Source organism: Aspergillus viridinutans, assembly GCF_018404265.1.
Source record: "Aspergillus viridinutans IFM 47045 DNA, scaffold_5, whole genome shotgun sequence".
Lineage (NCBI taxonomy): Eukaryota > Fungi > Ascomycota > Eurotiomycetes > Eurotiales > Aspergillaceae > Aspergillus > Aspergillus viridinutans.
In genome coordinates, this window is record NW_025091221.1 from 1169064 (window position 1) to 1194109 (window position 25046).

General features: G+C 50.8%; 9 protein-coding genes across 9 annotated transcripts; 4 read left to right on the forward strand and 5 right to left on the reverse strand.

Moving 5' to 3' along the window:
- Nucleotides 1-404: 404 nt before the first annotated feature.
- Nucleotides 405-2216, forward strand: Aspvir_007325 (putative MFS transporter; the record flags this gene model as incomplete). The annotated part of the gene is made up of 2 exons (XM_043270507.1): nucleotides 405-1504; nucleotides 1592-2216. 2 exons carry the CDS (start codon nucleotides 405-407, stop codon nucleotides 2214-2216), a joined length of 1725 nt encoding a protein of 574 aa, XP_043126442.1.
- Nucleotides 2217-2851: 635 nt separating this feature from the next.
- Aspvir_007326 (NADH-quinone oxidoreductase subunit NuoF) lies at nucleotides 2852-4512 on the reverse strand (the record flags this gene model as incomplete). Its single annotated transcript, XM_043270508.1, has 3 exons — nucleotides 2852-4009; nucleotides 4075-4146; nucleotides 4252-4512. The coding sequence occupies 3 exons, from the start codon at nucleotides 4510-4512 to the stop codon at nucleotides 2852-2854; spliced, it is 1491 nt and encodes a 496-aa protein (XP_043126443.1).
- Nucleotides 4513-4759: 247 nt separating this feature from the next.
- Nucleotides 4760-7277, reverse strand: Aspvir_007327 (SET domain protein; the record flags this gene model as incomplete). The annotated part of the gene is made up of 4 exons (XM_043270509.1): nucleotides 4760-6000; nucleotides 6055-6314; nucleotides 6408-6980; nucleotides 7237-7277. The coding sequence occupies 4 exons, from the start codon at nucleotides 7275-7277 to the stop codon at nucleotides 4760-4762; spliced, it is 2115 nt and encodes a 704-aa protein (XP_043126444.1).
- Nucleotides 7278-8078: 801 nt separating this feature from the next.
- On the reverse strand, nucleotides 8079-12258 carry Aspvir_007328 (uncharacterized protein; the record flags this gene model as incomplete). Its single annotated transcript, XM_043270510.1, has 4 exons — nucleotides 8079-8777; nucleotides 9375-10049; nucleotides 10108-11517; nucleotides 11578-12258. 4 exons carry the CDS (start codon nucleotides 12256-12258, stop codon nucleotides 8079-8081), a joined length of 3465 nt encoding a protein of 1154 aa, XP_043126445.1.
- A 1810-nt stretch (nucleotides 12259-14068) lies between these two features.
- On the forward strand, nucleotides 14069-14798 carry Aspvir_007329 (putative SNF7 family protein (Cta1); the record flags this gene model as incomplete). The annotated part of the gene is made up of 2 exons (XM_043270511.1): nucleotides 14069-14134; nucleotides 14214-14798. 2 exons carry the CDS (start codon nucleotides 14069-14071, stop codon nucleotides 14796-14798), a joined length of 651 nt encoding a protein of 216 aa, XP_043126446.1.
- Nucleotides 14799-15018: 220 nt separating this feature from the next.
- Aspvir_007330 (NRAMP family metal ion transporter) lies at nucleotides 15019-16885 on the reverse strand (the record flags this gene model as incomplete). The annotated part of the gene is made up of 3 exons (XM_043270512.1): nucleotides 15019-15832; nucleotides 15900-16171; nucleotides 16232-16885. The coding sequence occupies 3 exons, from the start codon at nucleotides 16883-16885 to the stop codon at nucleotides 15019-15021; spliced, it is 1740 nt and encodes a 579-aa protein (XP_043126447.1).
- A 1582-nt stretch (nucleotides 16886-18467) lies between these two features.
- On the forward strand, nucleotides 18468-21154 carry Aspvir_007331 (uncharacterized protein; the record flags this gene model as incomplete). Its single annotated transcript, XM_043270513.1, has 3 exons — nucleotides 18468-19493; nucleotides 19557-20149; nucleotides 20209-21154. 3 exons carry the CDS (start codon nucleotides 18468-18470, stop codon nucleotides 21152-21154), a joined length of 2565 nt encoding a protein of 854 aa, XP_043126448.1.
- A 657-nt stretch (nucleotides 21155-21811) lies between these two features.
- Aspvir_007332 (uncharacterized protein) lies at nucleotides 21812-22590 on the reverse strand (the record flags this gene model as incomplete). Its single annotated transcript, XM_043270514.1, has 4 exons — nucleotides 21812-21907; nucleotides 21971-22032; nucleotides 22111-22426; nucleotides 22483-22590. The coding sequence occupies 4 exons, from the start codon at nucleotides 22588-22590 to the stop codon at nucleotides 21812-21814; spliced, it is 582 nt and encodes a 193-aa protein (XP_043126449.1).
- Nucleotides 22591-23533: 943 nt separating this feature from the next.
- Nucleotides 23534-24922, forward strand: Aspvir_007333 (3-ketoacyl-coA thiolase peroxisomal A precursor; the record flags this gene model as incomplete). Its single annotated transcript, XM_043270515.1, has 3 exons — nucleotides 23534-23543; nucleotides 23606-24056; nucleotides 24124-24922. 3 exons carry the CDS (start codon nucleotides 23534-23536, stop codon nucleotides 24920-24922), a joined length of 1260 nt encoding a protein of 419 aa, XP_043126450.1.
- Between the last annotated feature and the right edge of the window lie 124 nt (nucleotides 24923-25046).

Consider the following 25046-nt stretch of genomic DNA (forward strand, 5'->3'; position numbering starts at 1 on the left):
AGCTTCGACTGAGAGATCTCCACAGCCTCTCTCGCTTCTGGTCTTGTCTTGTCTTGTCTTCTTGCCAAAGCCCTTCCTCTGTGCCTGGCTAGGTGCATCGCCGTTTGTCTCCTTTGCCAGTCAGCGACCTGGATACGCACTTCAAGAGCGCAACATAATCAGTCGGATTTGCCAACGTATACAAGTGTCCGGCTTTCTTTATACGAGAACACTGTCCTCCAGGGCAGATCTATCCTTGCTTCTTTCAAGAAGGGGCGGAAGCAGAGAAGGAGAGAAAGACCGGGAAGTAACGCAATAAAAGCAAAGCAGATGCACGTACCCTTGTCCTGGCTCGGTGTCTGTGTTTCCTTCCGAGGACTAATCTCTTTCTTGTAGCCATCCCACAAGTACTGAATTCATCGACAATGTCTGGCGGAGTGCACGAAGTCCAGGAGGAGAGAGTCGCGCCCTCCTCTTCTTCCAACGACGGCGAGAATGTGATTCAGTACCATGTCGACAAGCCGGCAGAGGCATCCTCAGGCTCGGATCCTTCTGCTCTTGAAGCTCAGAAGGCCACGACCCTGCAGGCAGACGGCGAAACCGAGGGTGAAGCTCATTCGGCCTTTAGCAAGAATGAGAAGCGCTTCATCGTCTTCATGATCTCCATGGCGTCGTTCTTCTCTCCTCTGTCCGCCCAGATCTATTTCCCTGTCATGCCGACGCTTGTTAGAAACTACCATCTCACTACTGCCTTGATCAATCTCACCATCACCACGTACCTGATTTTGCAGGGTCTAGCTCCGAGTTTCATCGGCACTTTTGCCGACTCGGGAGGTCGTCGTCCGGCATACATTCTTGCGTTCACTGTCTACCTGGCTGCTAACATCGGCCTCGCATTGCAGAATAGCTACGCGGCGCTGATGGTTCTTCGCTGTATCCAAAGTGCGGGTAGCAGTGGCACCATTGCCTTTGGCTATGGAGTTGTAGCGGACATTGCAACGGCGTCGGAGAGAGGAAGCTTCATTGGACCTGTGGCTGCGGGTGTTATGGTGGCGCCGGCTCTAGGACCGGTCATTGGAGGTATTTTGGCCAAGTTTCTCGGCTGGAGAAGTGTTTTCTGGTTCCTGGTTATTATCAGTGGTGGCTACCTTGTTGCGTTCGTGATCACGATGCCAGAGACTAATCGCAATATCGTGGGAAATGGCAGTGTCCCTCCCAACCAATGGTGGAGGATGTCTGTCATTCAGTACTTGGCCGCACGACGCCGATTAAAGAAGATGACAGCCGAAGAACGCCTCGCTCATCAGCAGCAGAGAGCTAATCTCAACCAAGCACGTGAAGACAAGAAGCTTTCGTTCCCGAATCCACTCGAGGCTTTCGCGATCTTGTTGGAAAAAGATGCATTCATCGTGGTCTCCTATGTCGGATTGGCCATGTTGGCTAACACTGCGCTCTTGACAAGCACACCCAACCTCTTTGGCAAGCTGTATGGCTTTAACGACCTTCAAATTGGTCTTTGCTATATGTAAGTGCTCACTGTTGATCCGCCCCTGGGAATGGCTTGTCAGACGACCAGAGATATGCTGACTATATCTGTCTCATGAAATCATAGTCCTCTCGGGGTGGGTTCATGCATCGCAGCCATTCTCAACGGCAAACTGCTGGATTTCAACTATCGCCGCATTGCTCGTAAAATAGGCATGCCAGTGGATCGGAAGAAGGGCGACGATTTGCGGAGCTTCCCTATCGAGAGGGCTCGTCTACAGGCTTTTTTCCCCCTCATGGCCCTCGGTGTAGCTGCCTTCATCCCGTACGGCTGGGTCCTTCAGCAGGGAGCGCCGCTGGCGGCACCGCTTGTCCTGCAGTTCATCATCGGATTCAGCTTCATCGCCTCCCTCAACACTCTAAACACGCTCATGGTGGATCTGTTTCCAGACCGAGCGTCTACCGCGTCCGCGGCATCGAACCTCGTTCGATGCTGGCTAGGAGCCGTGGGTGCTGCTGTGATTGACCATATGCTCACCGCCATGGGCTGGGGCTGGTGCTTCGTCTTCTGGGGCTTGTTGATGCTGGCTGGCCTAGGCCTGCTGTGGGTGGAGTACCACCACGGCATGAAATGGCGTCTGGCAAGACTCACCAAGCTGGATCAGAAACGGGTGGAGAAGGAGACTCAGAAGGCCGCAAGCGAGAACAAGGAGGCACACCGAGATGAGAACGAGGCAAATTCGGAGAATTAAATCGAGATTTTCTGGTTGACATTTGCTTGACACGAAACGACTTTGAGCTGAAAAGGGTGGAGGAGCAGTGAATATCACATGGGCGTGATGATGGCTGAGATCGAAATATGGTTGCTTTTTCTGCCTGTCAGACAGGATAATATTATCTAATTTGCTTCAAGAGGTTGATTGGGTTTCGTGCTAGCTATGCAGTCTTTACACGGAAGAAATGAAGAACTATTTAAAGTTGGTGAAGCTAGAGGCCTTATCTGTAGTAGGACTATGGAATACTCTGTAGTCATTGCTGGATAGCTCCTTGGAGATGAGCTTACGTAATCGAACACTTAATTAGGACTGCTCAAAAGACACAAAATACTTCACAGATGAGATTATTTGAATTGCTACCAGGAAACTGTACATGACTGAACGTAAACAGAGCAGGAGGAGAAAGAAAGATAGAGGTTATACGCGGACACGAAACACAAATCACTCCATGGCTTTGCGACGGGCGGGGTCTAAAGGATGTATGTTTACCATATCTTTTTTATATCCCGGTTATGGTTGTGTGAAAAGTAGGCGGGCGGAAAATGAGAAACCATTCTTATCGTCGCGGGATGGGATCAAAGACAAAAAGGTATGGAATGGTTATGGTAATTTTACATGCCAGGGGAGATCAACTTGCCCTCGGCCTTGCTGTCCGGGTGCCAGCCACCAGCAAAGGGCTTCCCGCCCAGCTCGCGCTCGTACTCCTTGATTCTGGCCTCCAGCTCGGGACGGAAGTGTCTGATGAGACCCTGGATGGGCCAAGCGAAGGCCTCGCCGAGGGCGCAGATGGTGTGGCCCTCGACCTGCTTGGTGAGTTCCTGGAGCATGTCGATCTCGCGCTCGCGGGCCTGGCCCTTCTCCATGCGCTCCATCATCTGGGCGGTCCACTTGCTTCCCTCGCGGCAGGGGGTGCATTGGCCGCAACTCTCGTGCTTGTAGAACTTGGACAGACGGGAGATGGCGCGGATGATGTCGGTGGACTTGTCCATGACGATGACGGCGGCAGTACCCAGACCGGTCTGGGAGTCCTTGAGGGAGTCGAAGTCCATGATCTGGTTGTCGCAGACGGACTTAGGGATGACGGGGGTGGAGGAACCACCGGGGATGACGGCGAGGAGGTTGTCCCAGCCGCCACGCACACCACCGCAGTGACGGTCGATCAGCTCACGCAGAGGGATGGACATCTCCTCCTCGACCGTGCAGGGGTTGTTGACGTGACCGGAGATACAGAACAGCTTCGTACCGGAGTTCCGCTCGGCGCCAAACGAGGAGAACCAGCTGGCTCCACGACGCATGATGGTAGGGCAGACGGCGACGGTCTCAACGTTGGTGACGGTGCTGGGGCAGCCGAACAGACCGACAGCGGCGGGGAATGGGGGCTTCAGGCGAGGCTTGCCGGCCTTGCCCTCGATCGACTCGATGAGAGAGGTCTCCTCACCACAGATATAGGCACCCATTCCGCGGTGGATGTAAACATCGAAATCGTAGCCCGTGCCGCAGGCGTTCTTGCCAATGAGACCAGCCTGGTAGGCTTCGTTGATGGCCCGCTGGAGGACGGTTGCTTCGTGGTAGAATTCACCACGGATGTAGATGTAGGCGGCGCTGGCGTTCATCGCACGACCGACAACGAGGCAACCCTCAATCAGCTTGTGGGGATCCTTGCGCATGATCTCACGGTCCTTGCATGTGCCCGGTTCACCCTCATCGGCGTTGACAACCAGGTATCGGGGTCTGGGGTCCTTATCCCAGTCCTTGAAGTTCATGAAAGACTAATGCAGATAAGAGATTAATGGTTTTCCCGAAGCTCACCGTATTGGCACGGTGGAGGACTTACATATTTCAAACCCGAGGGGAAACCAGCACCACCACGACCACGCAGACCAGAGGCCTTGATCTCGGAAATCAGCTGCAGACAAGTTAAGCACGTATTAGCTTCAAAGTCCAGTATAACCCCCGCAACACGAGTGCACGGCCACAGAATATCCTCGGTGGGTGCAAAGGACAGGCGTACCCAATCATGACCCTTCAAAACAATATCCTTAGTCCTGTGCCAGTCTCCAAACTTCATTGCCGACTTCAGATCAGCACCATGATGTCCGTAAAGGTTCGTGAATATCCGGTCCTGGTCCCGCAGGCCGCCATGATGTCGTACGGGGTGTGCGTTGTCCTGGACACTGGCGAAGGAGCGGGCAGCCGAACCCTGAACGCGGAGAGAGCGGGATGAGAGGTTGGCGATTGAGGAAGGCGACGGAGCCGCCGCTCGAGATATCATGGTGGTAGATGGCCCAGTTGCTGGGAATAGACGGGGGATAGAGGGATCGTCTCAAAGAGAGAGGTGGAAGGGTCAATTGGGGATGATCACCGTCGTTGAGCTTCACGGCGCGGCAATTCCTGCGCTTGCTGAATATCCGTCTTTGGCTACCCGCTGATTGGCCCGTAACAGTCACGTGCCCTACGCTTAGTCATATATGCATCAGATCAGATTTCTAGCATTCTCGATCTCCTGTTTCCACTACGATCTATTGCGGAATATACAAATAAGTCACTGTAGACAGCATCACGGAGCCCTGACCTGGTCCTCCTGCTCGTAACAAGGCCAAGGGATCTTCAGGCGCCTGCACACATTCCTCCTCTGTAGCCATCCAGGCCCATCGCAACCAGTTCGGAGAGAGCCACCAGTTATCTGTTTTCCAGTCTCCGGTGAACGAAGCTAGGTTCGAGAAGATGTCTGGATTCTGATCTCTCATCTGATCGAGCAAGTCGTCGAACAAGCTGATCACATTTTCATCATCCTCATCCTCCAGCATCCATGCCACATCCTCTGGGGGCGGTGGATACTTCTCAAGAAGAAAGCTAGCCCAGGTAGACAGTCTGGCAGAAAGTTGTGATTTATCAGCCGATGTGTTCCTGTGAGTGGCAACCACAAAACACAGGAACATCGGGAGGGCAAATGGCGAAGCCTCGTCGGTTCCTTCTAGCATGCGTATTGCCTTTTCAGAGTTTCTCAAAACGTCTTGGAAGAACACTTTGCAAGGTCGTTGTATCTCAGCGGGAAGAACGCTGGACAGTTCTTTCAAGGTGAAAAGTTCGCCGTTGTTAGCAAGGAGCGATTTCCGTTCAAGGATTCTCACTTGTATACGGGACTTGACCTCGTCAGAGAAATTCTTCGCAGGTAAACGAGCCATATGAGTGCTAAGCAAGCGCTTGGTTTCTTCCCAGCTTCCATCATAATCATGCTGTCGTGCGCGGTTGAGCGTCCAGGCAGCAATAACGAGAGCTGTCTCTGACAAGCGGATCTGACTGTCACGATAAATCTTCGCATGTGTCTGTTTGATGTTTTCGGGATTTCCCAGGCCTTCTGATGAAGACCTCAACTTCACAATATGTGTGATCAATTCAATGATTATCTGACTGAGAGCGGCTAGGACCGTCCGCGAGTTGCCATATGTATCTGAGATTCGGATGTCCTGCTCGGTGATTTCAAGGGTCTCTAGCTCCCTGTTATTCGCACCAAGTATGGAAACGGCATTGAAAAGGGCTGGCGAGAAGATTGAATGTTCCATGGCAGTGTCTGGTGCGAGGAGAGGATAGAAGATATTGAACACGTAGTAATGATTCTCTGTGGCTTTGGGCCTCTCGGGATACATCTGCTGCTGATAGGATCTGGCTTGGTCGAGGGGGTTACCTGGAGGGTGTCCCAAGCTGACGATCCGATAGTCGCATGGGTTGTCTGGAAGGCAAAAGCCATAGTTCATCATCACTGGGCTGAAGTTAACTTTCAATTTGTTATATGGTCATTCCACTTTCGACTTACACTGTTCGTTGTTGCGAGGCCCATAATTATTTGAGATTTCCTGCCCGGAGGCAACGTCTTCCAGCACCACAAAGGCGACATCTTGCTTGCCAGCACGCCACTCTACCTTGGCAAGAGGCCGATGGTTCATCAAGTCGATGCAGGGCAGAAGTACTGACACACCATCTTCAGGCAGCTCCACATCAGTAACTGCCTCGGCAAGCACCTTGGCTGAAAAGGCCCGCGATATGAGGATGGACGAAGACCAGAGGTAGAGGTCCCTATTGTGGGTTTCGTTAATACACTTTTGCCGGGCAACGCCAAGCAGCGTGGATCAACATAGAGAATGGAGGTGTCCAACCATCTACACATACCATGTGTACTGATCAACATCCTGGAAGCCGGCCTTCCGAAGCTCAGTAATCCCATTCTCGTACTTCTCCTTCCATACCCCCATTCTCTGCTCTCTAGCCGGTGCCAGACTCGTCCCATCCAACCACCGCAAATCATCCCCCTCATAATACAATGGCGTAGTCAGGGAAAGTGGCTGAGGAAGCGTCCGAATATACGGGAACCAAAACCCTTCTGAGCCCCTCAGATACTGACCGATCAAGAAAAAAATAGAAGACTCATGGGGTCCAACAGCATCGACGAAATCGCGCGGAAGCTGCACCCCATGAGCAGAGAAAGTGGCCGTCCCATTGCCTTGCTTGTCGGCGGGAAGAGGATGCTCGACAACGTTGAGGTATGACATGGTTGCAGCCACTGGGATCTTGATGAGATGCGTGTCCTTTGCGACACCATTTTTCCAGTCTTTCTTAACATTGAAATGAACACCTCGTTGTTCGTCTTTGGCGATCTGAACGCTTTCGTGCAGGTAGCCGCCATTGCTGGTCATCCATTCCACGAGTGTGATCCATTTCTCTAGGTCCTTATCACCAGTAGACCTAGACGCTTCCATTAGACACAATGACAAGATTTGGGCTATATGAACCAGGAATGAAGGGAGATAATGAGGAAAGTTTGTCTCATCAGAATGCGAATGCTGAAGGGCAAGATTGCGCTATTATGAATAGAGACATCCAGCTTCGCACTTCCCCTTCAACAGAAGTTATAGAATTGTATGCGAAGATGTGAGTCCATCTCCGCGAGAACGATGCCAGGCAGCGTAGCAAAACATAAAAATTCGAGCTTTAAACCTACCCCGGTGGCAGCAACGCTGAATGATCACCACTATCCGTCATGGTGCTCAAACCAACTAGCGAGCCTTTCCCTGTCTAACTGACTAGGCAGCCCTCGCAATCCTCGCAGCTGTTCTCAAGGGAAAGACTAAGATCGTGGCGACGTCGACGATGGACACGGAGAACTCATACAATTGCTCGGAGGGGCAATTTTGGGATGATGAAATGCGGCGTCCCACTTTTCTCTCGGGCGTCTCAAAAGCCATGGACGCCATCAACAGCTTGTAGTTATGGACATGACAGCGAGAATTTTTGATTGCTCTACAGTACATTCTCATTCGTTTAGATAATGATTTTAAAAGTTTGTTTTTAGTTCTCTAGCCCTATAGTCTTCAATCACCAGGGGTCAACTTCTGACACTATAGTACGCAAAGCAACAATGAATTGATTTCGCTCAGTTATCGTACAAAGTCCAGTAGAAAGAAGAAAGGCAAAGACAGCAGGCTATATCAATAAACACAGAGGCATTTAAGTAGGAAATGAAACGCCAGTAATGTTGCACTTGCCACCACACTGGTCAGTCGCTAGAAGCAGATATCACCATTCAGGACAGCGCACGGCCACATGTAGGTTAATCTTAATTCCAAGATCTTCCTGTTTAGAGAAGGTCATCTCTATTCCGCTCTCGACAGTATACAAGGTCATGCACATTTCGATAGTGTACATCGTCATGAAAAAGAGAAAGGAAATAGTCCATGCGTCCCAGAGTGCCAAACACAATTACCGCCAGGAAATGAAATGCAGAGCAAACCAGCGCAGACAATAAATTCTAGAGGACAATCTTGGCCATATCAATCCTGGCAGTTAAGTCGCGGAAGATTTCCTCCCAGGAACTAAGATTTCGACTAGTCCATCATCTTCGCCGTCGCTGCTGTCATTGTCATCGTCGTCCCCGAAAGGAGACGGACCAAACTGTGATCTTCGGAAGCTTCTGTAGCGGCCAGGCCCGAGATCTGGGTATCCTAGAGATTCGTTCATGATAGCTTCGTCCTCTTCATCTGAGTCGAGCATTTCAGAACCAAGTGAGGGACCGACCATCTCGCCCATGTCATCCTCGTCGTCATCAACTTCCAGGGGAACGCGCTCCTTGCGCCTCATGTCTACCCTGCCTTCCCCGTCATCATCCGAGGAATTAGTGGACATTGAATCGGGTGGGCTGAAGCCAGACTCGGGAAAAGTAGGCGATGAGAAAGGCTCGTCCTTGCGCGTATGTGGAAAGTCGCTGGAGGGAAAAGCGGCTCGGGACGGCGAGTCCGTACCATCACCGTCATCGTCCAAGCCCGCAATCACAAAAGGGTTGGATGGCCACTGAACATCGCCATTCTCATGCTGGTTATTTTGGTTTTGAGGCTCGCCTTCATTGCCGCCCGTTTCAGCAGCTTGCTGTTTCTGTGCGGCAAGCCGTGCTGCCAGCTGCCGTCGCGCGCGAGACGGTCCGAGGCTGAGAGGAGCAGGAGGTGGAGGAAGAATTGGTATAGGTTGACTTGTTGAGTTGGTAGATGCCTAAGTTCACAACGTCGTCAGCAAGTGCTGTGGCTTGTATTACAGCAGAAGGGATTGGATCAACTATGAAGGCGGGGAGGAAGAGGGTCTGCATGAGTCAATTCATCTGGGCTAGAACAGTGTCCAGACAACTGAGTGACTCGGGTAATTGAGAACAGACCCAGAAGTCCATAACCCATCAACAGTCATCATTCAGATGCAGCTGGTCCTCTAGAGATGCATGAAATCAAGTTTGTATATCAATGCCTGAAGGAGCAGCCAAAGGACTAAATATCCGACTAGACCATCCGTTCAGACGGGTGCCGCAGGATCTTGGGGGATTCATCCCCGAAATGGGTCTGTACATGGACAAGAAGCGCTGAAGATACACGCTCTATGCTTATGTTCCCCAACAACCTCAAATCTCCTTCATCATCAACACCTATACGGCGCCAGTCTTCATCGACCGTTTGATGAGAGACGAGAAAGATTGATCAGGGAGGGGAAGTGGAAATAGAGTAGAGTAGAACTGGAGGAACGGAGTGAGATGGGGGAGTAGCCGAGAGCGAGCTCTCACGCATCGTTCATGTCAATGTCAGTAAAGAAATCATCACCCACATTTTCAGAACCACCTTCGGCGGATTGTTCGGTTAGGTTTCTGTCGTCTTGTTCCTCCATTTCCTCATCCTCATCGTCGCTGGAGCTTCCGAAGCCGCTCAGCAGAGAGCTGCTGCCGCCACCAAGACCAAAAGCGCCACCAGAAACACTGCTCTGGTTCGCGTCGAAGTTTTGGAAGCCTGAATTGCTGACGCCACCATTCAAGCCAGCCTCGGCGAGCGCTGAAGAAGCGTTCATGCTTTGACCTTGATTCAGCAGGCCCTGACGGTGCCCGATAGCCATATCTGGTCGTACACCGCCGAGGATTGCATTATCTCGCTCTCGCGTCTCGGAAAGAGTTTGCTCCACGTAATCGATCCACTCCGGGTTCAAGACGCTTTCCATCACCATAGGAGAAAGTAGCTCGGGTGGATGACGCTCACTGAACTTGACAACTTCTTCCGCAATGAGGGTAAGATGACCCATGTAGCCGAGTCTGATGCGTTGCGTCCGCTGCGCTTCATCGCTTCGTTTTTGTCCAGCAACAATCGCCTGTGTAATGCGCCCTGTCTCGAAAAGATCGATCGCAAGACATCTATTGTATCCGCGCTCCATAGGTCCGTTAAAAACTTGCTGAACAACATCATACACAACGTTGTGAAGAAAGTTGTTCCATGGAAAGCGGAAGAAGAAATCCTAGGACACGCAGGGGTCAGATTCCGACAAAATACCTATGTCGCGCGGGCTAACTTACCAGTATCGTGGGTACGACCTTATCCTTCACAAACATAATTTTGAGATAATCACCAACGACAGGTTGGCCGTTCGGATCGAGCTGAACGTAGGAATTGATGTGCGCCCGTAAATCTTCAGCATCGGTGGTTGAGGGCACCGAGTCTAATCCACGGTCTGTGGAGTTTTGAGCATCCCCGACCTGGCCAGCAGTATCAGGTGTTGAAGCTACTGATTCCTTTTCCTGTTGTTGTGTGGAGAACAGAGGCGCTGGTACAGCTTCGGGGTCGGACGACATCTGTGCAGCAGAGGGCGACTCCGAGTCATTGGAGGGGATGATCTCAGACTTTCCGACGTCTTCCTGGGCCGTGGTCTCCTCGGAGGGCCGTTGGTCTCCCAAATCCATTGCATTGAGCTGGTCTGTTAGGTCAGACACCGTAGGCGGGAGATTCTTGTCAGAGCTGTTTCCTTCGTTTGTGTCCGTTTCGGCCTCGGCATGATCATGGGCTTCGCCGGAATCATTTTCTTTGTCGTTTATCGAGGCTGGTGTTCTCGATGTATCACTCACGTCCGGCTCAGTCTGCCGACTATCAGGCTCCGTTCTCTCGGCAAGTTTCTCCTTGTCGACCAGGACGCCAGAAGAATCGACATCCTCGAACCCATCCTCACCAGCGTTCGAAATTTCAAGGACTCGAGAATCCTCAGGAGAACCGGAGTCGATAACAGAACCATTGATAAAGTCTGCGGTAGAATCGTTGCCTTCGAGAGCAGACGACTCCTTGTGCGGATTGAAGGCGCCTTCGCGGAAAAGTCTTTCTCGTTCAGCATCGCGTTGGCGGACATACTCATCGCTTCCGGGTTCGTTCAGAAGACCCATGTTACTGCAGTGCAACAGCTCTGCCATCAATTCGCATGTCTTGAAACGGTCAAAGCCGAGAGGCTCAATTTTAGCGCCCCAAGCAGAGCTGAGCTGTCCTCTCTCCACGCTTCGTACTTTTCCATTGTCATTGATCGTATGCTTGGAGCTTCGAATCAGTGCCATGAAGTCCGGTATATGTTTGGCAAAAAGCTGTAGCAGGTTGCCCAGATAGATAGGGTCGTATATCGTAGGAGGCGAATCAGGGCCACCGATGGTCTCTGGGTCGTAATCCGAGTTATTTTTCCGAATAACTTCAATTACGATACCAACCCCCACTGTCAATGGGTTTCCACCTTGCAACATGGCCTTGATTAGAGTCTCTACGCACTGTGCGGAGACGAGCTGGCGAGTGAGACTATTGGGTCCGATGCAGGATTGGTCGTTCTGAGTCGCATTTGCCGAAATAGTGATGATTGCCTTGAGAAAGTCTCCCGCAGAGGTTTGCACGGAGGCGGGATGCTCTGGAGTTAAGAAGGACAAAAGAGTAGGAATCAGGTTCTGTGTTTTCAGCCACTGCGATGGGTGTCAGTCTTGACCATTAAAAAACAGGGGACTTTTCTCTGATGAACACACATCCACAATTCCCTGGCCTCCTTCGGCCTTCTCCAGACTGATAATCTTCAACAAGAGGTCCATGACCATGGGATTGTCGATATGCCGGAGGATCGCCAGGACAATACCGTCCAGAGACTTGAAGAACTCCAGCATCTCACTGGTCTTTCGATCAAACAACGTTTCGTTGACCTTCGTGAAGTAACCCGCCTGAATAGGGTCCAACGAGGGTCGCCTCCTCACAAAGTCCCAAAAGTCGCGCAGGTAGCTCGTGTTCGCCATTATTGACTCCAATATTGACCATGTTTCAGACGAGAGAATTTCGCACGCGATGTACGCATGCTTCAAACGGTTCTTCTCAGCTCGGTCCAGATCTTCAGGATCCAAGATCTCCTTCAGCGGGTCGACTTTCTTCTCTCCTTCGGTTGGAGCATCTTTACTCGTTTGAGGGGCATTAGAATCGTTTGAATCGTCCTCGTCGTCATCATCATCCTCGTTCACCAGGCTGGGTGCAATCACGTAGTCCATAAGGCGTTTCAAGACATTATCTTCTCGTAGATATTCTATGAGTTTCGTATTATGTTGCTTGAGCTCCTGGATCAACTCTGACTCGTCCAACAGCTCTTCGAGACTGACATCAGGCTTGTCGAGCAGGGTATCAATGGTGGAGACACTCGCGTATCCCCCGAAGCGCCAAAACATCTTGAACTATAGATTCGAGAGAAAATCGTCATGGAAAACAAGTAAGGTATCACAAGCACACTTTTGTTCTTGGTTTGATCCGCTCCGAGAGTCGTAACGGAGACGTCTAAATGATACAGCGCAACGAGTAAGAAATGCTGATTGGTTCAACGCACGGAAGTTATTCCTGCTAGATTAGAAACGTTTCCAAAACGGTTCGATTTGTGAGGTTTGTCTCAAGGGAAGGAGATGATAATAGTTGCTAAATGAATACGGTCGGAGCGGCCAAGCGCTGCGTGTCGGAACTCAGCAAGTCAGCAATCATTTACTAGTTAGAGCATGATGAAGCGGTTGAATGGTGCAAATCAGGGTGTAGCCCAGTAATCGGAGCCTTAGGAGCGTCATTCATTCTGAAGAGGGGAGATGGACACTAAGGGATAACAGCAGGGGAAGGCTGGCAGGAAGGAGGCAAATACACCAGGTCAGAGGCGAGATAGCGATTCAACAGGACAAGGGAATAAGAGTGAAATGATTCATACCTTCAAGACCTTATGATAAGTGAGTGACAAAGAAAGAGAAGGCGGCGCCAGACTCCTTGTGGAGTGTTTTGCAGGACCGGCGTAAGTAAGTTGATCGAGTCCGTGTTTCCTCGCGCGGCACAGGAACCTGTTGCACAGGCGAGACCAGTCGGTCAAGTTGGTAGGAGAATCAACCGTCGGTCGTCAAGGTACTGATGTAGACGGTCAATAGAGGACAGAGTCACAGCTGACGTTCAGGGATCACGTCGACGTGCTGCGCTGGCGGCTGCGTCTGGATCGACCGGCAACTTTGATCCCTGGAGGACTGATGAACCAGGCTGAGCGGAAATACCCAACAAGATCCGACAAGCGGCGGCGGGGAAATTCCACGCGACCTCTAGGCGAGAGGTGGAGGGGGAGAAGAAAAGAAGAGCTGGAAAATGTGACAGATCGTTTCAGGGTAGTTTTGAAGTAGATAAACTTTATGAGAAGAAGAATGAAATCATATTTTCTATATTCAGGTGTACTCCGTAGTATATGAGTCGATGTTCACGACATTTGGGGACTCTTTCTCTCGTTGTTGATGGAGGAAAGTTGGTGCTTTCCGATGCGCTGCGACCTGAACGATCTCACAGTGCTAGGTAGTCTAGTTGCTTGCTGACAATTGCACTGGGCAAATTGATAAATATAGATCAGGTACGGCACCGCGACTGCTAAGTATTAAATACTTCGAAGTCAAGCAGGTCTCCGAGATTACGTCCCACTGAGGTCGATGGACAACAAGGACCTTAAAGGGACCATCTACCCACACAGTCACACGTGCTATAAGCCGCCAATTATTACGAAATGCCAGGTGGTAAGCGAGACTCTTTGGCCAGGATGATCGATACTACTCTGATTGGAGTGGATGGCTTAAATTGCCGTCAGATGATGGTTATTCCGTAGGTTAATGGACCCCAAGACTGGAGTACGGAGCCTTATTTGTTATGGAATCTGACGAACTGATGATCCCATCACGTGTCTATGCCATTGCTCGGTGTAATGCTGGATTCAGGCAACCATACTCATGAAATCCAGTTCTAATAGACCAATTAGTATCCCAGACAATAGAGGTTTTCTGTTGAATTCTACTGAGATATTTTTGAGAATTCCAAGACCTCTGTACGATCCCCGTTGGTAGCCTAGGGCATCTTCCCGCGTCCTCAGGCGGCAACAACCCCTGCCACTATCAACTGGTGCTGATCCCCGTCCCTACATCACTCCGCACTGTACTCACCACACTATCTCATGCTTGAAACACAACCTCAAGAAAGATGAACCGACTATTTGGAACAAAAAACACGGCTCCCAAGCCATCGCTTGACGATGCGATCTCCAAAGTAGGTCCCCTCCCGACTCTCTTCAACTAGCCTCTCTACCTCTCCCCGCATGAGCTAACACCCCGCCGCCGTTATAAAGGTGGACAACCGCGTCGCGAGCATTGACGTCAAACTAGCCTCTCTCAACGCCGAGCTCTCAACCTACCAAGCCAAAATCGCCAAGATGCGCGACGGACCAGGCAAGAACGCACTTCGCCAGAAGGCACTCAAGGTCCTGCAGCGCCGCAAACAGTACGAAGCCCAACGGGATCAGCTGTCCCAGCAATCTTGGAACATGGAACAGGCAGGGATGATGCAGGATAACTTGAAGAACGTGATGACGACCGTTGACGCGATGAAGACGACGACCAAGGAGCTGAAGAAGCAGTATGGCAAGGTCGACATAGACAAGATCGAGCGCATGCAGGATGAGATGGCCGATCTGATGGATATCGGCAATGAGATCCAGGAGAGTATTTCGCGAGCGTATGATATCCCCGAGGATGTGGATGAGTCGGAACTTGATGCGGAGTTGGAGGCGCTGGGTGAGGAGTCCATGTTTGAGAGTGCGATGGGCGAGAGTGCCATGCCTAGCTTCATGCAGGATGAGGTGGCACCGCCGCAATTTATCGACGAGCTTCCGGAACAAGCCAAGGTCAAGGAGCCTGCTGGTGGTCTGGGCTAATACACGAGTGGATTGACGATTGATGTTCTGGAGCATGAAAGCAATGGCGTTTTGGGAATGTTCATTTCATTTTTTGTTTGTCTCTGCTCTACGAGACGCTCTCGATTGCGCTCTTCCGGAGGTTATCTTTCTATTCTATAACACTTGGGATAATATCCCGAAATCTGCGTCTTAAGTCTAAGTCTAATGTCATGTAAGGCGAGCAACGACCAATTTTGTATCAGGCCTTGCCCAATCCGACGAGAACCAGCAATGCCACGTTCATCACCGCGATTACCAACCAGACTAGTATGGCTATCGCAGAAACCAGAAAGTTATTTCGCATTTTGACTCCTTCGGACGGAATGTCCGCCTCGTCTCCGCCAACGCGATCAGGTGGCACGGTCATATAACGGTTGCGACAGGTGAAATAGATCAACGGCGCCGTCACGAAGGGTAGAATTACGCTCAGTACTACTTGACTGGCAGTAAGGGTTTTGCCTAACCCGTCCTTTCCCACAGCTGCTGCGATGATGATACTGGGAATTATGCTGATGGATCGAGTAATGAGTCTGCGAAGCCAGGGCTTGATGGTCCATTTCAGCATCCCCTCGCTCACCATTTGACCCGCCATAGTGCACACGATCCCTGCCGAAATGCCCGACAGGAGCAGTGCCAGCGCAAAAATCAAACCGGCAGCCGGAGCTATGGAACTGGATAGTAAGTCGTGGATTCCCCAAAGGTCAGCGTCGTCAGCGCCGGAACCCCCGTATAGGGAGGCACCGGCAACGATCAGGATGGAACTGTTTACAAAAAGAGCAAAGGTGAAAAGCGAGAGCGACAACTCTATGATCGAGTACTTCATGCAGCCTCGGATGGCGTGGATAGATGGCCTGTACTCGACCTCTCCGCTAGTGCTTCCAAGACAGACAGCCGGGTCCACATAGCCCTTTGTGACATCGAACTCCTTTAAGCGCGGCTGGACAACGCCACTACCAAGAAATATGGAGTGAGGCATGACCGTAGCACCGAGAATGCCGCAGCTCTGATACAAACTGGATGGAAAATGAGCTTCAGTCAGTGCCTTAGACCTTAACATAGCTTGCGCGGGGATCCACTCACCCCTTGGACTGTACTATGGCGGAAGAGGGTAAATAGCCTCTGAACACATCCCCAACGGACTGTTCTTTGATAAGAGAAAGCTGTATACAGAAGCATACCACCACCCCCAGGACCAATGCCATAACAAAGTATTCAAAAAGTCGCAGTCCCCAGATGGATCCGTTGGGTCTATAGAAAATGAGAAGGAAGAGAACATCGGCGAGCGTGATGGCACATCCAGCGACTAGCGGAATTTTAAGAAGGAGGTTGAGAGCGATAGCTGAACCCACGACCTAGGCATGAGATCAGTAAGGGCTTGGAGAGGGAAGTACAGTCGAGTAGGCAGGCCATACCTCGGCAATGTCAGTCGCGACAATGGCGGCTTCTGACAAAAAGTACAGAATGTATACCAACCATTTAGGAAGATGTTCCCTACAATTCTCCGCCAGGTTGAGACCGGTCACACTTCCAAGCTTGATACACAAAGACTGCAGGAAAATGGCGAAGAGATTAGAGAGCAGGACAATGAAAAGCAGCGCATATCGGAACTCTGCACCAGCAGCGACATCGGTGGCATAATTTCCGGGATCAATGTAAGCAACAGCAATCAAGAACCCGGGGCCCACGAAGCGAGCAAACTTGCCAAGACTCTGCCCGACATAGAGAATATGGGAGGTGATTATTGAAGTGAAATCTGAATGACGGCGGGGTGATCCGCTGTGACTCTGGGGACTTTCGTACCCAGAGGCAGCAGCGATCACTCCGCCTAGCGTCTTCGTCTCCACGATTTCGGATTCGGTACCGTCTTGACTGTGTGGCTGAGAGTCTGTCTCCATGAGGTCTTGTCCCGAGACTCCTCCCATTCCTGACGCATGCCTCCGGTGTACCTTGGAGTTGGCAATGCCATTGAGATCATTTCGAGTAGTTATATCTGCATTCAACGCGGGAGGATTCTGGTTCCAGCCCGGATGCTCAAGAGTGTCGTCGGTTCGTGACGGGCAATTCATCGCTGGGCCGTGGTAAGTATGATTGATGCTCGTGCTTGGATGTCGAAAGAGATAAATATCTCATAGACGAATCTAGAATTGTCGATTATGCGTCGGAACAAAGCTGAGGACCTGCGGGGAAGAAGGCCCGAAACTGCCCGATTGCGCTTGTTCGCTGTAGACAAATGCGCATCAATCTCCTAGATCCACCAGGTCGACGCATAGAAATGACCAGAGCGACCGGTAGGATACAGCGAAGAATTTGGAATTTCTCGACACAAAAACGATTGATAAAACTACGGCGTAAGGTAAGGTCAACGATGACGGCATGGTGGCCTAGCCTTTGCATCAGAATTTTTCGTGAGGTCCGTCAGTTCCATACTAGGAATAATAAGGTTAAGATCAAGCAGAGAAGCCATGAGGCCCAATGCGACAAAGCAAAATCGATCAAATATGCGGAAGACTGAACCGACTGCACTTAGTTGTTGTACAATAGATAAATCGAAGGTACATATGTAGAAGATAACGAAGATTATTGACTATGATGAGGGGAAGAAATAGTAGTAGTAAGGGATCTACCACCATTGGGCACCCCCGCGAACCAGAAGATCGCACCGATGAAGCCTTGCCTTGGCGTCCGCATGTGGTTTTTCTAAATTGCGTGGTATCTACGGAGTACCGTCTCCTATCTATCTCCTTACGCGTTGTGATTTAGAACTGCAAATGAGTCAAGAATTGACATCGAAATCTGGAACATTGAGACTTCTGACGGGGATTGGTGATGAGGTCAAAGAACGCTTGAACATCATAGTGGTGATGACGCAGTAGGATATCACCAGTCTCAATATACCGTCACCAAATGGATTAACTTATCGATCGATCATAATAAAGTGACGACAGTGGATGTATGGGATTAAGACAATCAATTATTGATCAATAATTGATCATCATCAATCATCACTTAGATAGTTTAGACACAATTCTACCTTGGCTTGTCGAGTATCTAGATAGACTACTCCGTATTGATAAGTATTTCCCCCCTCACCGTTGCCCCCAGCAACCTCACTGCCACTCTCTGTTTACTCCCTCCACCATCCTCGATTCCAGCCACTGTGCAACGGCGTTGGTGGATAAAGTTGGTGGATGAATGCTGCATGCGCTTGTTGGTCATCTTTTTCGACTCATCCGAGACTCTTCTCACTTCCGGACTATCCACCTGGTGATCATTCGCTGTGCCGTGCTGGGTCTCGCTGTTCCTTTGATGTCGCCGGCTTTTTATTACTTCCTGCTGTCTGCCCCCGTCGAGTCCCGACTTCAAGCAGATACTACCTGCTCGCCAATGTCTTGTTTTTTTCCATCTTGCTGTGCCTTTTTGCTTGCTTGCAATTTGTGATTTTGTCGTTCTTGCTCTGTCTGGTGCTTTCTTGTCCAACTTGCCATTTGATTTGTTACATTACTTCTTCTCACCTGCGATCGGAGCATCTTCTCACCGTAAGTTTACTGATGTCTACCCGTAGAGGTTCGCTTTTGCATAATTTTTATTTGCAACATCACTGACGGCTGTCGTTATGCTTCGGTTAGTTTCTGGCCAAAGGCGATAGAAATGGCTCCCAACATGCACCCCCCGGAGATCTTCGATGATGCCACCCGAACTCCTACCAAACTTGGGTTCCGAGCGATTCTCTCCAAAGCTCATAGACGAAACCAATCTGCGGACGATGCTATCCCTCCAAAGTTTTTCCCCAGGTCCACACCGGCGGAAAGCGCATCTTGGTCACCAGCCGACCAGGCCTATCCTGCTCTAAACCAACATCCGCTGGGCGAAAGAGCCCACAACCGTGACGCGGCAGATGGCACTTCATTCCAGCAGAAGCCGCCCGAAAAGACAGGAAAAGGGGGCTTGCACAAGAAGACGAAGAGTGCCGTGTCACTGAAGTCGTTGAGAAACTATATGGAACGCAAGGAAAATAAGGCCGGTGGTGCGCAGGAGGACGAGTCGTTGAGTTGGAAGCCTAAGAAGGCAAAGTCGGCAAACAGCCTCAGTGCCATCCTGAAACGATCACAGCGGGGAAGGAAGGCAGAAGGATCAAAAGACGTCCGGGACAAAGAAAATCGAAGCCCCTCAGATCTGGTGGACAGCATGCCATCTCCTGTCTGGAACCCGTACGGGTCCCACTCCTTCCACCAGACTGAAGTGCCGCAGTCCCCAAATAAGCGCCGAACATTTCAAGAAGAAGTCTCGCTGTACACACCCAAAGGCTATGGCCCAGCGCAACAGCGAAATTTTTATGATTACCATCAGCCCTCTCTCGCTAATCGCTCTGATGCCAAGCCCCGTCCGAAATCTGATAATCTTTCCGGGAATCGAAAGTTAAGGGAGGCACTGGGTAGCATCCAAACAGTGCCGTCCGACAAACCAATTGCGGTTGATCAGCCTGAGACTGAGTCCCAGCGAGGCCAAGGAAGGCCTCGTATGTCAAGGTCCGAATCGCACCCAGAGCCTGAGAGCCCGAAGAAACCATCACGCGTGCAGGCGGCAATCTCTGCCTTCAACGCGAAGGGGAAAGAAGCAGAGGTACAACGACGCTTGAACCCGAAGGACCTGGAAAGCGAATTCGAAAAGCTCCTTGTCAGTTGCCTAATGAAGAAGAACTACTTTCGTCCGGCACGCACATGCTGACTAGTGACATAGGATGCGCGGAACATTCCCCACAATATGAGGGACAAGATGAGGGCATTGGACACTAGCATCAAGGCTGACTTTATTCAAAAGGATAGAGCAGAGAACAACACCCCACAGAGCGCTGCTCCTTCCTCGGCCAATGATAGCACTGGTCGCCGAGGTCGCAAAAGCGAGTCGAAGGATGAGCGACAGAGTCATGACGGAAAAGGGTCCCGATCGAGGTCCAGGAGTCGCGGATTTACCTTTTCTAAAGGTGGCTCCTCACCTGGGAAAAAGCAGCGGCCTGAAAGCGGAAGCTTCTATCGGCGTCCAAAGTCTGCTGATTTGTCCCAACCGGCGAGTCTCTCAAAAATCCTGACACCAGCGACGTCCACCGTCTCTCTCTCCGCTACAGCCAGTCGCGACACTGCTGCCGATCCATCGGACTTTGTCCACTATCTACGCGAGATACAAAAGCCCGAGATGATCGAGATTGGTAAGATACACAAGCTTCGTATCCTATTGCGCAATGAGACCGTCAACTGGGTTGATACGTTCATTACCGATGGCGGTATGGACGAAATTGTCCAGTTGCTTTACAGGATAATGAAAGTTGAATGGCGGTACGTCTTTTGTGGCCCAGTCTAATGGCTTTATGCACAAATACTGATATTTTCGTTAGGGAGGAGCATGAGGACACCTTGCTTCATGAAACCCTTTTGTGCCTGAAGGCTCTTTGCACAACTTCTGTCGCATTGAAGCACCTGACCAAAATTGAAGCCGAACTATTCCCAGCATTGTTGAAGATGCTGTTCGATGAGGAAAAGAAAGGACCGAGCGAATACACCACTCGTAGCATCATCATGAACCTCTTTTTTACTCAGCTTGCTACAGCCTCCTCCGACGAGATGGCAACAGCATGTGCCTCACGGATCCTTTCCTACTTGCAGGATCCAAGTCCCCCGGAAGAAAGCCAACCCCTCTCGTTCATTGCCAATATCTACCAGTCTCGCCCTTATCGAGTGTGGTGTAAGGAAGTCAGCAATGTAACCAAAGAGGTGTTTTGGATTTTCCTTCATCATCTCAATGTCATACCCATCGTCAAGTCCGACAAATCGCCATCAGAACTGGAGCAACAGACGTTCCGAGAGCGTCATTTTCCGGCACCTAGACCGCCTGTGCCCGCTGCGCCGTATGTAGGTGGGGTTGAATGGGATGCCACCAACTATCTCGCAGCGCATCTTGACCTCATGAACGGCCTCATTGCATGTATGCCGTCTGTCGAAGAACGCAACAAGTTGCGTTCAGAACTCCGCGCTTCCGGGTTTGAGAAGGTAATGGGCGGTAGTCTGAGAACATGCAAGGAGAAATTTTACTCCTCCGTCCACGATTGTCTCCGGACATGGACTGCAGCTGCTGTCGAGGACGGGTGGCCGTACACATTCGTTCGGGAGGGTCCGCCTCGACCAGAACCTGGATCTCCTGTTAAGTCCCCAGTCAAGGCCGGAGGTGGTAGCCCTAAGAAGGGTATCCTTGACGAAAAGCCTCCCAGGTTGGAGCTTGCACTGGACCTACCTTCCAACAATCAAGTTTCTCAGAAGGGGGATGGCCTGGGCAATTGGCTGTGACGAGCTTGTTTGGTGGTACAGCATGCCAATTCATATTTGTGGCGAATCTGCTTTCACGAGTTTTGATGTCTTGATTCAATAACTCATCGACTTTCTTTGCAAAGTCAACTCCATCATGCGATCATGACCCGGCGTTCTAGGTCCTGCTTTTCTGTTGCTGTTACTCTCTGCTGCCTTTTTGTTTTCTTTCCCCCTCTCATGAGCACTTCCGTCACTCGTTCACTTTCATCAGGGCTTGCTGACTTTGTCTTATTGGAGTAATTGGATACTGAACGGCGTTGGCATTTCTTTGGTGTTTTGGGCGCATCTGTCAGCTGAACTACGGCCATGGCGACACGACTTTTAATGAAGCAACAGGGCCAACATGATGAGATTTCTCCTTTCTCCTATTCAAACACATTTTCAGACGGCAGTGAACTCTTATGAATTTGTTTTCTTTTGGACATGCAACTCGTAGTTCAGATTGACAATGACCAAGTCAGCGAGCAGTATAGCGGAGGTTTCAAGCTTGTCAGGTAGGGAGTTGCCCTGCTTTGGTAGCATTTGAAGATAGTACATTGATTCATACATATGGTACAATTATTATATACAGCAGCACTAGATTGATTATCGACTTGGGACAAGCGAGACTGCCAACTGATCTTCTATGGATGATGTCTACTCCTGAGCAGTATCGTCAGCTCTCCTGACAGGGCGTGGAGGCGGCGGAGTAGAGAATGTATCCTTGACGCCGGAAAAGAACGCCCGTCGAATCTGTTTGTGTAGATCAAGTAGGTTAGCGACACCTCTCAGCAGTATATCAGGGGAAGCGCCTACCTCATCGAACGGACTTCCCCTCTCATCCCACTCCATAAACAGCAAAGCATATATCAAAACAACTACAGGAGACAAAACCCATTAGCGCCTATCATTTCTATCCTTTCTATCCTTTCGCCGGACCAAGACAGGAAACCTACATCCGATTACCCCCCATTGAAGCAACTTGGTCGCCTTGACCCACTTAGGCCGAGCGAACTTGAGCGCGGCGCGCCGTCGGTACTTGCGCTCGAGCCGGAACTGGTGTTTCGGGGAAAGCTTGGACATATCCGGGGGCCATTGGCGCTTTGGCTTGTAGGGGCTGTAGTAGGGGGCCGGTTCGCCGTCGAGGGGTGGTTCGGGGGGGATTGTGTGGTCGGTGTCGGGTTTCGACGTGAGGCGGAACGGGGATGACGAGACGGGAGTGGAGCGGGAGAATGGTCGGGATAGAGCTGATTGTGAGAGGGGGTTCGGGTTCTGCTAGGATAGGTTGTTAGAAAGAACGGCGAGGGGAGGGATAAGGAAGATCGTACGCTGCATGTTGCTCGGGATGGCCTTAATGAGGAGGATTGGATGTGGATTGATCGGAAGGGGGATGCGCGTGCGGCTGTTGCCAGACTGCGCAGTATGTGGGTGCGCATTATGCAGTTGTTAAGCAAAATGAAATGGATCAGTGGAGGTGAATCGAAGAAGATTTGGTGAGCTATTGAGACCTAGTGGAGGTGGCCAGGTCTTTTTTGACCTTGGATGCGATGCGGAGAGAAAAAGATGTCGGGGATTCCGCCGCCGACTCTCCGCTCAGACTTGATATTTGAGGTACATAGTGGAGAGGTATGGAGTGGTCAATTCTGATTGTCATTTATGATTCTTTAATAAATCCTTGAAAGAGTCTAAGTAGAGGAAGCTTGAACAGGGACACTAAGTGCAGCAGTAACATCATTTGTCTCTGTATGTTGAATTCCTCAAACATGATGAAGTATATTAATTTCAAAGTATTGTAAGATCATATTTTCAGGTACCATCACAATTATTAATATTAATAAAGCTACCAACTTCGTCAGTACTACTATCCAGATAGTAGATTATATAATAACAATTCCTGTCAAAGTAGTGTATACAACGGATATGAGACGGCATTCACAAGACCATGTATAATCAGTGTCAAAATAGCTGAGTAACTCGGATCAGATGACGACAAGCCTACGATAGCTCAGTTTCTTCATTATTGCCTAGGCAAGAGAAGATCATCTGCAGTCTTCTGCCACCCTCATCTGCTGGTTGATGGCTCTTCACATGAAAATCAAGAGACACAATCCTCGCCGGAGATCCCGTGACTCTAGTTTCTTAGCCGGAACAACATTGATGCGGCTGGACCTCGGTACTTTCACAGGTTTGGATACACGACCACTGCAAAGGGTAACAAGAACCGAGAGACTTGATGATTACTCCACGTTGGGTTTTTCTGGGGTTATAAAGGGGACTCCCCAGTTTAGCATCACTTTCGTATCCCACACTTTCTGAAGAGCTCTACTTTGTTGTCCTTTGGTCTCTTTGCATATACCCTTGGTTTATATTGACGTCATCATGTCTTCTGGTAAGCCGGATACTCTTCCACCTCGGTTGACTGAGATATACTGACTACGTGGGGGTTCACAGCTCAACAGCGTCTTTCTCAGGTCTCCTCCCACTTCACGTTGGGAGGCAAGAAGGGTGTCGCCGCCATCACCGAGAAGCATCCCGATGATATCGTTGTCACATGTGCCCTGCGTACTGCCCTGACCAAGGGTGGAAAGGGTGGTTTCAAGGATACCGCTGCCGCTGATCTGTTGGCCGGTGTCTTCAAGGGCGTCATCGACCGCAGTGGCATCGACCCCAAGGCGGTGGAAGATGTTGCTGTTGGCTCCGTCCTTGCCCCTGGTGGCGGTGCTACCGAGTTCCGTGCTGCTGCCCTTGTTGCCGGGTTCCCCGAGTCGACTGCTGTCAAGAGCTTGAACAGACAGTGCTCCAGTGGTCTCCAGGCCATTGTGGACATTGCCAACGCGATCAAGTCCGGTATGATCGAAGTTGGTATTGGTGCGGGTGTGGAGAGCATGTCCTCTCAGTACGGGTAAGTCGAACCATGCTTTTGCAATACAGCAAAAAAGCCCGAATGCTGACAAACTTCCGTCACGTAGTCCTGGTGCCGTTACCGAGTTCTCTGAGCTCCTTGAGAGCCACCCCGAGTCCGCCAACTGCAAGGTCCCCATGGGTGTCTTGTCGGAACAGATGGCTAAGGACCGTAACATCTCTCGCGCCGTCCAAGATGCTTTCGCTGCCTCTTCATACCAGAAGGCCGTCAAGGCTCAGAAGGCCGGTCTCTTCAACGAGGAGATTGTTCCTCTCCAAGTCAAGTGGACTGATCCCAAAACCGGCGAGGAGAAGACCATTACCGTCAAGGCCGACGATGGCATCCGTGACGGCATCACCGCCGAGTCCCTCGGCAAGATCCGTCCTGCTTTCGCCAAGGATGGTTCCATCCACGCCGGTAACGCCTCTCAGATCTCTGACGGTGCTGCCGCCGTGCTGCTGATGAAGCGTTCCACCGCTGAGCGCCTCGGTCAGAAGATCATCGGCAAGTATGTTGCCGCCAGCGTTGTCGGTGTCAAGCCCCTGCTCATGGGTATCGGCCCCTGGAAGGCCATCCCCGTCGCCCTTGAAAAGGCCGGCATCACCAAGGACGAGGTCGACATCTATGAGATCAACGAAGCCTTCGCTTCTCAGTGTGTGTGGTGTGTCAACGAGCTTGGCCTGCCTCAGGAAAAGATCAACCCCAAGGGAGGTGCTATCGCCTTTGGCCACCCTCTTGGTTGCACAGGTGCTAGACAGATCAGCACCCTTCTGACAGAGCTGAAGCGCACCAACAAGAAGGTCGGTGTCACCAGCATGTGTGTGGGTACGGGTATGGGCATGGCCGCTGTCTGGGTCGCCGAATAAACAAAAAAGAAGGAATGAGCTGGTTTCATTGCTTTTCTTCTCTGCATTTCTTTGTATAGCGATGACATATATCATGTTACCACCTTCTTGATTGTATTGAATACTTGTTCGAATACCAATGACA